The 11,091-nt window shown below is 48.4% G+C and overlaps 1 protein-coding gene across 1 annotated transcript in view; it reads left to right on the top strand.

The window, feature by feature from the left end:
- The window catches only part of PARP12 (poly(ADP-ribose) polymerase family member 12), a 41,632-nt gene extending 31,148 nt beyond the window's left edge, over positions 1-10,484 (top strand). The window contains exons 8-12 of the mRNA XM_051835660.2: positions 1,615-1,711; positions 5,691-5,766; positions 7,078-7,208; positions 8,004-8,155; positions 9,368-10,484. Of these exons, the coding sequence (XP_051691620.2) occupies positions 1,615-1,711; positions 5,691-5,766; positions 7,078-7,208; positions 8,004-8,155; positions 9,368-9,690 (779 nt within the window). The 3' untranslated portion in view covers positions 9,691-10,484. The remainder of the gene's footprint in view (positions 1-1,614; positions 1,712-5,690; positions 5,767-7,077; positions 7,209-8,003; positions 8,156-9,367) is intronic.
- The last annotated feature ends 607 nt before the right edge of the window (positions 10,485-11,091 follow it).

Below are 11,091 nucleotides of genomic sequence, written 5' to 3' on the forward strand. Positions count from 1 at the left end.
TTGCAGAGGCAGGATTCTGGCATCCTGATAGCTGGCGTCAAGACAGGCAGAATCTCTGAGTCAGGGCTCACCTAGGCACGTGCCCAGAGTATGCTCTGTAAGCGTGAATGAGGGAAGTGGAAGGTGTCTGACACACAGCCAGTCCCTAGACCTTGAGTAACTGAGACTCTTCGCAGGTGGTCACTGAAAACGCATGTAAGTATGCTAATGAGTGAGGTGTGAGTAGAAGGGTGGGTAGCAGAAGGGCCGCGGTAGCTGTGTCTGGTTGAGGAGCTCTGGATGAGAACATGGGTAGCCCTCCAGGAATGGTGACTACTGGGTTGCAGTGTAAGAGACACACACCTGAGTTATCGTAGTTTATGTTCAAATGCAATAAGGTAAACCTATTTTATTAAAGATTTATTTATTTATTTGAAAGAAAGAGTTACAGAGAGGCATAGGCAGAGAGAGAGAGAGAAGTCTTCCATCCGCTGGGTCACTCCCCACATGGTCGCAATGGCCAGAGCTGAGCCAATCCAAAGCCAGGAGCCAGGAGCTTCTTCCAGGTCTCCCATGCAGGTGCAGAGGCCCAAAGAATTGACATCTTTTTTTTTTTTTTTTAAGATTTTTTTTTTATTTGAAAGAGTTACACAGAGAGAGAAAGAGAGGGAGAGAGAGGGTTTCCATTTGCTGGTTCACTCCTCCAGTTGGCTGAAATGGCCAGAGCTGCACCAATCCAAAGCCAACAGCCAGGAGCTTCTTTCAGGTCTCCCATTTGGGTGCAGGGCCCTAAGGACTTGGGCCATTTTCTACTGCTTTCTCAGGCCATAGTAGAGAGCTGGATCGGAAGTGGAGCTTGGTCTTGAACTGGCACCCGTGTGGGAAGCCAGTGCTGCAGGCAGCGGCTTTACCCAGTATGCCACGATGCCAGCCCCATAACCTACTATTTTAAAATTAAAATATTTCTAAAATTAAAATGGCTTTTTAACCCTGAGGGTAGAAAGTAAGCATTGACAAGAGTTTCCTGGTTGGGGTGGGGATATGTTCTAATCTATGTATAGTAGTTGTCATTTTTCAACTTGAAGAGTTCTCCCCACCTCATCCCTGCCATCCTCAGGATAAATTGGAGGGACTTGGGATGGCAGCAAGAATTTTGATTACTAAAGATGGCATGAGTTTAAAAAGGTTGATAAATTCTGTTAGAGTCAATTTAATCAACTAAAAAAGTCTTAAGAGTGAAATTACTATATTAACTCTAAATCCCACTAACTTGAGATGCGGTAATTTGGTCTCAGGCTGGGCTGAAGTTTTTCTATATCCAGGCTGGGAAAATTTGCTAAGCAAAATAATAGTTTAAACAAGATTGGAAGTAACAATTTAAAAGCACTCATGTATAATTGATACGTCAATTACTAATCACTCCTCTATTCATTATACTCGGTCTCCTAAGAATACCTATTTTCTTTATGAATATTTGAGATGTGAAAGACTGTTTTGTTTTTAACAGACTGATTCTGAGCTTTATACACTTGAATTAGCTTCCCAGCCCATTTAATATGTGTTTATAAAACATCGTGCTCCAGCACGTGTGTGTGTCTGTGTGTATGTTTTCATTTGCCTTTTTTTTTTCTTCAGCCTTCGTTCAGAGAAACCTAGCTTATGGCACAGTCAGAAAGGTTTGCCGCAGACCCAAATATGTGTCCCCCCAGGATGTGAAGACAAAGCAAAACTGGTAGGTGCATTTCGGGAACATATCACTTGGCATGTGTTAGCAACTGGTGTGTGATTGGCTGCAAGAACAGGAAACCCAGCCTCAGCTGCTGATAAAGGGCATTTATTGGCCGTGTGCATAAATGTTCCACTCCACTGTCCTTCATGTTCTAGTTGAGAGTCTTTCAACCAGAGTGAGAATTATGAATTATCCTTATGAGTAGAAGCTGTTTTTAAATTGTTTATTAGAGAGGGAGGGAGCATGTGCAGTAGCTCACGTCCACAGTTCACTCTCTAAATGCCCACAATAGCCAGGGTGGGCTGGGGCCACAGCCACCAGCCAGGAACTCAGTCCAGGTCTCCCACGTGGGGGCCAGGGACTCAGCTACTTGAGCCATCCTTGCTGACTCGGACTCTACATTAACAGGAAGCCGGACTCTGGAGCTGGGAATCAAAGCCAGGCCCTGTGCTGTGGGACACAGGCATCTTAGGGGTCTCAGCCTCTGCCCTGGGAGAAGCTTTGTGATCCATGATGATAAGGATGCTTTTTGTGACTGTAAGCCAGGCTCGACTGGAAATCAGCTCCCCAGTTTGTCTTTTGAGTTAGACAGTTGAGTCGTAGACCTGAATCTTTCAGAATAGTGAAATGGTGATGTTTTCATACCAATGGGAACCTGTGTATTCTGGTACTTGAGTATCACAGAAGTACCAGAACTGGCGTTACAGTCACAAATGGGCCAGCCTCGTCCTCCAAGCGGGTTTTCTTCTGTCACAGTGGCTACCAGGAGCTAGTAGATGAGCCTCTGGCCTTGTGAGCATACTGAGGGGAGGAGAGACTGCCTACAGATGATGGGGGTAGATTCTCCAGTTCTGCATTGATCAGACCCCCTTTGAACCAATAGCATTATTGTTTTAGACTTGGGCAGGCATGATGGGATTGGAGCAGGACAAGAAAGGGATCGGTGTTCTGTCAGCTACATGGCCACATACGTCGGGAGGGTAGCCTGGCGGTGGAGGGGTCCCACTGTGCCCTCTACAGTTGGGTTTACCACGGCCATGCTGGAATTTTAGCCAGCATTGCTGTTAGCTGCTACCCTTCCATTAGCCTGGGAAGCCTGCTTCCGTTTTGTTTCATGGAGCACTAACAGTGATTCTGTTGGTTCTTTTAAAATTTCACAGCTTGACTTTAGTGGCTGATTGTGAGGGCTGAAAAGACCATTTAAAAAAGAGTTTGATACTCTTGAACAATGTACAGTCAATACAAGAAGCAGTGCCTTGTGGGGTCAGGCCTAGCAAAGCAACTCCCTGGGAATGAGCCTGCCTTGTTTCTTTCTTTGCTACTTACTTCTCCCTTTTCTTACATAAAAGGAAAGTGCTGTGTATACTGTTCTGTACAATTTTTTTCTCCACTTAAAAACAGATCCTGATAATTACTGTTTCTGTTCACTGAGGTCTCTGAACTGTCTGCTCTAGTGGTTCTCCATCATGTGTACATAGTATATATTTCATTTGTCTCCTTTGGGTGGATGTTTGTTCGCTATTACAAAGGTATAATGCCACCGTGAACCACCTGATGTGTATGTGTTTTAAATTTTGAAGGTAGGTCATCAGATTAGAGTCCCAGAAGGAAGATGGAGTTCCGTTTCATGGGTGTGAACTGCCAGGCACCCCCAGCAGGGTGTATGAGGTGCCCGTCTGCCTCCACCTTGCCCAGAGAGCCATCAAGCTCTTGGGCTGCTGCCGTGTCCGTGAGTTGGGAGGGAAGGATGTGTCCGAGTACTTTAGCCTGCTTTCTCTTGTGAGTGAGGTTGAATGTTTTTCCTAACGTGTAGGTGCCATTTTCCTTTCTTTTTCAGTGCAATGTTGAGTTTTTGGTCCATTTTTCTATCTGCATGTTATTTTGAATTGTGAATGCTTCCTTATATTTATTCATATTTTCACTACTTTGCCCACATTGAAGGAAATTTTGAAAGACACAGACATTTGGCAGAGTGATTAAGACACCTCTTGGGGGCTCTTGCATCACATATCAAAGTACCTGGGCTCTGCTACCAGTTCCAGCTGCGGGAAGCGGGAGTGGAGCTGGCTATCAAACCCTCACTGTGTCCTGTCTGCGTACGTGTTGTTCCTTACCTGCTGGAGAATTCTGGGCTTCTGGGAGCTGTGGTTGGTGTGTCTCATCGGTTTTGTTCTCTCTCCTCCCCTGAGCTTCTCTCTGCCCTGATCAGATTCCACGAGGCCTCTCCCTCTTCTCCACGGCTTGTGTCTTTATACGTTTCTGTCTCCTCATTGCTCTGGGTGATGTAGTTTCCTGTATCTTTCAGCTCACGAATTCTCTTCATGCCATCTGCTTTGCTTACTAGCCTGTCTCTTGAAGTTACATCCTCAAAGATTGTACTTTTGTAATTCTGTTTGGTTCTTTTTCATATCTTCCAGATCCTTTTTAGTTTTTTTGTGAATATTTCTTAAAATTTGTCTTTTATTTCTCTTAGCATAGGAAGAATAATTGTTATTTTATAGTCTGCTTGATAATTTCATCACCTTAAATTTTTGTGGATATGTTTCTGCCTGAATAATTCTGGTGGGTTCTTCCTTGGTTATTTTAAAGCCACGCCGTTGTCCTGGGAAAGTTATTTGTAGGAGTTCTTAGAATGAAGGCACAAGCCTCGTGCCCGCAGCAACAGAAGGTAGATTTATTGTAGGACAAGCAGTGAAAAAGCACGAAGGGAATGACTTGGAAGTCTGGTTTCACAGTCCTTGTTCCTAAAGCTTTGGGCCATCTGTCTTTTAGGACTGGTTTGTTTTTATTTTTGGAATGATAGTGTGATGCCTGTACTAATGTGACACTCTGTAATTTGACGTGTTACTGTATCCTCAGTAAAGAATGGCTAGTCACTTGAAGGTTAATTCAGACCACAGGTAGCCTCTTTCTCATTCTTGTCAAATGTCTCCTGTCAAATGAAGGTTTTTTTTCTTTTTATTTAAGATTTATCTATTTGAAAGGCAGAGTGACAGAGAAATCTTCTGTCTGCTGGCTCACTCCCCAGATGGTCGCAGAATCTAGGGCTAGACCATGTGGAAGCCAGGAGCTAGGCACTCTGTCCAGATCTTCCATAGGAGTGACAGGGACTCCAGTACTTGGGCCATCATCCACTGCCTCCCAGGCACATTAGCAGGGAACTGGACCAGAAGTGGAGTAGCCAGGACTTGAACTGGCGCTCTGATATGGGACACTGGTATCCCAAGCAGCAGTCTAACCTACTGCTCAGTGATGCCCATCTCCCAGATGAATTTTTATGTCAATTCTGTTTTCTTTTTTTAAAAAAGTATTTATTTATTTGAAAGTTGGAGAGAGACAGGCAGATGTCTTCCGATCACTGGTTCACTCAACAAATGGCATTAACAGCCAGGTCTAGAGCAGGCCAAAGCCAGGAGCTAGGAACTCCATCTGGGTCTCCCACAGTGGCAGTTGGGCCATCTTCTGCCTTCCCAGAGAAGTTGGGTGGGCAGTGGAGCAGCCAGCTCAAACCAGTGCTGCCACTTGGGATGTTGGGGTTGTGTGCGGTGGCTTAACCTCCTGTGCTACAATGCCAGCCTCAATTTCATGTTTTTTTTTTTTTTTTTTTTTTTTTTTTTTTTTTTTTTTTAATTTATGGCATTCATATCACTGGGGCTCTTGTTTTTGTTTAAGTCTTTAAAGCTCTTCAAATTTTGAACTGGATACAGGTTTGTGGCCCTGTGTATGCTGGTTTAATGTGCACTATCCCTCGTGCGTTGGGATTGGGAAACAGGTGAGAAGTACATCTCTCATGACGACTGTTTAGGATTCGGCCACACAGTCAAAGGGAAAGTGCTTTTGCGTCGTGGATATTGGGTTCTGTGCTTCCTGTTGTTCCCTGTCTGTAAAATGGGATAAGCTCAGACTCAAGGAGACCACCTGTGATAATTTTTTTTATGTCTAAGAATAAAATGTCTGAGTGGCTTTTGTTTGCATCTTGTAGCCATGTCAAGTTGCAAGGCCCAAAGAATATCCCAGACTATTGGGACTCCTCGGCCCTGCCGGACCCAGGCTTTAAGGTATGGGAAGCTGCTGCTTAGGCTGGAAAGGAGGGTGTTTTGTAGAGACAGGTGAACGCGGACCCCTGGCTGCTGTTTCCTCTACCACTGAAGAGGCCATGAGGCTGTGGCTCATGGTCGCGGGAGGGCAAAGCCACCGGAGTACGTGTGCTGATTTTTTTTTTCCCTCCGGATCTTGAGTGTTTTAACCCAGGAGATGGCTGTGGCTCCGAGAGGAAAGGATGTTTTGTGGATGGAGGAGGATGAGCTATGAAATTTGCTTGAAAGGGTAGAAATGCGGAGCTTACAAGCCAACCTTAGCCAATAAATTTCAGTTTTAATAATTTTTTAAAAAATATTTTAATTATCTTAAAGGCAGAGTTAGGGGGAGAGAGAGCGATAGTCCATCCTCTGGTTCACTCTTCAAATGGCCACAACCGCTGGGACTGGACCAGGCTGAAGCCAGGAGCTTCTTTGGGGTCTCCCACATTGGTGCAAGGGCCCAAGGAGTAGGACTGTCTGCTGCTGCTTTTCCAGGCCCTTAGCAGGGAGCTGGATCAGGAGTGGAGCAGCTGGGACTAAAACTGGCACCCCTATGGGATGCTAGCGTTGCAGTTGTGGCTTAACCTGGTACACCACAACTCTAGCCCCTAAATTTCAGTTTTACTAAGCAAGTGAAGGAAAAGAGAGAAGGGAGGATTTGAGTGTGATGAGGGACATTTAGAGGACGAATTCCTGTTGGAAGGTGCTAGATACTAGGCGACGGGCGACTAGACAATTCGATATGCGTTTGGGGCCTGCCCTCCAATGAGTGCTGTGCTGAACGCCGCAGAGTACGCAGGCTGATGTCCTACACGATGCCTGGTCTGCATAGGATACCCCGAATGACATTTCACGTCTGCCTCCTGCCAAGCACTGGGCAGACAGGTGCTCACAGCTTGATGATCCTTGTCCTGAGAGGACTCCTGTCATGGAATCCGTGCAAAGCACATGCAGTTTCCAGTAGTGCAGGCAGGATGTGCTAAGCTCTGGAGGAGTTCAGACACGCTGAACAGCCGCCCTGGGATCTCACGGCTCTACTGTCTCCTCTGTGCAAAGGAAGAGCGGAGCAGAGACACCCCAGGCACACGTTTGGGCAGGCTTCACAGTGAGCAAGAGGGAAATGGCGGTAGTTGCAGGGTCCTGTGCCTGCAGAGGCCTGCAGAGCTCACACCTGAGGGTGATCGCACTGCCTGCCTGCTTCTGCAGCTGTAGCTTGTGCTGTCAGCCTTGGGAAGGGATTGATCCGTGTCCGCTCTGATGATAACCTGGTCAACATGTTGCTCCTTGCAGAAGATCGCCCTCCGCTCTTGCTCCGAGGAGTATCAGAAGGTCTGTCAGCTCTTCAGCCGCACACTGCCCTTCTACTCTGTTCAGAAGATCGAGCGAGTCCAGAACCTGGCCCTCTGGGAAGTTTACCAGTGGTGCGTGGGACTCACTCCTGGTGGGCTGGTGGCTATGTCTCCTGACCCCACTAGCTGCTCACCAGGCATGCCCCAGGCTTCCAGGAAAAGCCTCCTGCTGCTGTGTGCTCAGAGCTGTGTGTCTGCTTTGCCTGACTTCTTCCTGTGGGGTGTGGGGTAGCACAGCCCTCGTGGAGATGAGGGGCTGAGCTTCCACTCCTGTCATGACTACTTAGGCTTGTTCCCTCTGCCTCTCTCAGGACACCTGAGCTGCAGGAGATCAAGGTTGCGGCTGGGAGCAGGGGCCTCATTTTGGGGCCAGAGGCCCAGCATGTTCTGGTCGCTTTTCCGTGTGAAGGAGCCCACGGCAGGTTTCCGTGGGAGGCTGGAGCCTGCTGGTGTGTCCCCACCTTGGCTGGGGTGACGTCCTGCACACTGCACAAGGATGAAGTCAGGGTCACGGCAGCAGGGAGACCACTGCTGAGACCCACCGACCAGCAGCTCCTGCTTTCCCGCTGCCCGCTTCCCGGGCTTAGCTCGCTCAGAAACAGGGCGGGGAGGCGGGGAGCACTTGCTAGGCGCTGTGCTTTGGCAGCTGAGCAACCTGCAGAGGCCCAGAGCTGTGGAAGGGAGGTTTCCCTTTTGCTTTATCCGGGGCCCCTGCTCTGTCCTCATTCCCATTCCTGGCCCATGGCCCTGCATCGCAGGTCTGTGGCACTTCTGCTCTTTGGCAAAAATGTGTCTTTTTCAGTCAGATAGGCTATATCTGATGGCCCGTGCCCCCTGCACACAACACACATTCTTTCGTAATTCTAGGCAAAAAGGGCAGATGCAGAAGCAAAACGGAGGGAAGGCGGTGGATGAAAGGCAGCTGTTCCATGGCACCAACACCAGCTTCGTGGACGCCATCTGCCAGCAGAACTTTGACTGGCGGGTCTGTGGCCTTCATGGCACTTCCTATGGCAAGGGTAAGGCGAGGACAACCCCCCCCAGCAGAAGCCATGTCACCTTGCTGGGGCCCAGGAAACCGTCTTAAGGCAAACTGATGGGAGCCTGAGGGGCTCCAGCTTAAGGTGATGAGCTGGTTCAGTCAGTGAGCATGGCGGCCTGGCCCACTGTGTGGACACCCTTGTCCTCTGGGGACACCCACTCTTATTCTGCTCCCGCTGTGTGTAGCTAGGAACAGGGTGGCCCAGCCCAGTCAGGATATTGCTCTCCTGTGATCAGAGGCCCGGGGTGGGGGGGTGGGGGGAGGATGATAGCAGTTTGGGAGAGAAGAGGGGCTACCTGCCCAGCCCTGTTAAAGTCCCAGGACTGTACCTTTGAGATTTCCTTAGAATAGAAACCTGAAAACCCGAGACACAGTCATGGAAAGTTGTCATCCTAGCTAATAAGTGTGTTCCTGTTTAACTTATTTTTAAATTTTTATTTAGAAATAATTCCAAACTCAAAGGAAAGTTGCAGAAGTAATGTGTGCATGTGTATATATAAAAGTAATATCTGTTAACTTGTTAAATGTTACCTACATTCATCAGTTTTAACCTTCTGTCATGTTGACTTTATCACCTCTTTTCTGCATCATTTGCAAGTAGATGGCATGTATCATGCTTCTCACCCTTTAACACTTCCTAAGAACAAAGATGTTCTCTGCTAGAACCAGCCACAATGTGGTGGCCAGACTTAGGAAATGGAGTCATCTGCAGTCCATATTCCAATTTTATCCTTACTTTCAGCCCAACAAGGTGATATCTGGGGCCTAAGGGACAAGCGCCAGTGGTGGGTTTGCACATCTGAACGTGGTCCTAGGTCTGCACTTGGCAAGCTCCGTGCCTGGCACTGTGGGCTGCTGGTGTTGTTAGAGGGCTGCACAGTGGCATCTTGCGCACTTCCACGCTGCCCCCTGAGGCTAGGTGGGGCATGCCCACCCTTGAGCTGAGGGCACTGAGGTTCGGGTTAAGCAGCAGTGCGCATAGAGACCTGTAGGTTTTGAATGATGGATTTGGAACTTGAGCTTTCTGTCTGTGTGATGTGCCCCTTCTGATCTCCTGCCCCATCAGAGGCCTCTCTGTGAGGGAAACGTGAAGGAGGGTGACAGAGGAGCAGAGGCCACAGCTCTGCGTCAGCAGGCCGCCGGCCCCTCTCCCTCTAGTGCTTAGAGGAGCCCATGTGTGTCATTTCAGGGAGCTACTTTGCCCGCGACGCTGCCTACTCTCACCACTACAGCAAGTCTGACTCTCAGATCCACTCCATGTTCCTGGCCCGGGTGCTGGTGGGCGACTTCATCAGGGGCAACGCGGCCTTCGTCCGCCCCCCCGTGAAGGAAGGCCAGAGCAACGCCTTCTATGACAGCTGCGTGAACAGCATGTCTGACCCGTCCATCTTTGTGGTCTTTGAGAAGCACCAGGTCTACCCTGAGTACCTCATCCAGTACTCGACCTCCTGCAGGCCTGTGGCTGGGGCCTCCATCCTGGCCACCCTGGGTTCTCTGTTTGGTAATCGATAGTGAGCATTGCTGGGCCCGTTAGGCCTCGCAAGAGCTGCTTGAGAGTTTGGGTTTTTGGGGTTTTCTTTTAGAAACAAAATAACTTTTAATGAACTGTTTAATGTGGACTTCGATGAAGTTGTGTTCTTAATCTTTTGCTGATAAGGGTTTTCACTTTTAAGTCACTTTTGGGCTCCCTAGTGGACTCGCCAGTAGTGATTGTAGGGAGCCCATTTTTGCTTTTTAATAATGTGTTAGGGTTGTATTTTTATTCTCTTTGTTGACTTTGCTGCATATTGGCATCAGGCACAGGGTTCTATACACTATTTTATGGATTTCTTTTAATTTTTGCGAGTTTCTATCTCTACAGTGCTTCTGTTTTCCAGGGCCTTGTGGCCTCTGTTTTACTGTTTGTCAGCATGACACAGTGGCCACGGGTAGAGGGGGACCGAGGGCGGCTGAGGGCAGTACCATCACTTCTGTTTGTGGCTCTGGCACTAATCCAGAGAGCTCTGCAGGATGCTCCTAGGCGCTGGCATTGTTTGGCTTGTGTCATGGCATCAAGTGGTGTCACCAAGCCCTGCTGGGTTCTCCTTGTCCTGGTGGGGGTTGGCTATCGCTTAGAGGAAGCACATTGACCCTGGCAGGCGGTGTGGATGAGTGCCCCTGCCAGGACCCTTGGGTCTCAAGTGCCCACGCCTCCTCTCCAAGCACCCTCCAAGTGTGGGTTTTATGTCCCCCGAGATTGAATATCTGTGCCGCAAATGTCACATAAGAGTATGGAAATAAAAGAATATTTATCTGAACTGGATAAAGACCATGGCTCATTCTTTGTCTGTTGAGCACCTGCTGGGACAAGGCACTTTTTGGGGTGTTGTGGGTGATCTTAGCTTGAGCTGCTGTACCACAGACTGATAGCTTGTCAACAGTGGACACTTACTGCCTCCAGTTCTGGAGGCTGGGAAGTTCAAGATCAAGGGTACCTGCAGATTCAGTGTCTTCTGAGGGCCCACTTCCTCATAGGTAGCTGTCTTCTCTCTGTCACCTCACATCGTGGAAGGGGGCCCAAGACTCTTTTTCAGGACTTTCTTTATAAGGGCACCAACCCCATCGTGTAGACATCGACCCTCATAACCTACTCGCCTCCCAACACCGTCGTGTTGGGTTTCAACATGGGAATTTAAGGGGAACATAAATATTCAGACCACAGTGGGGCTGTGACAGAGCCAGCGTCACTGGCTGTGGCTGGGCTCTACATGGTTTATCACGGAGCCGACGAAGCCGAAGGTTCAGGGATCCTCAGTGGCTGCCCTTCGAGGGAGGGCCTTTGGAAGGGGCCTAGCAATATGGTGACATGATCATATGTTTTGTTAAAATTTGTAAAAGTTATATATTGGCATTTTTTCTCCCAATGCATATACA

Source organism: Oryctolagus cuniculus, chromosome 3, assembly GCF_964237555.1.
Source record: "Oryctolagus cuniculus chromosome 3, mOryCun1.1, whole genome shotgun sequence".
Lineage (NCBI taxonomy): Eukaryota > Metazoa > Chordata > Mammalia > Lagomorpha > Leporidae > Oryctolagus > Oryctolagus cuniculus.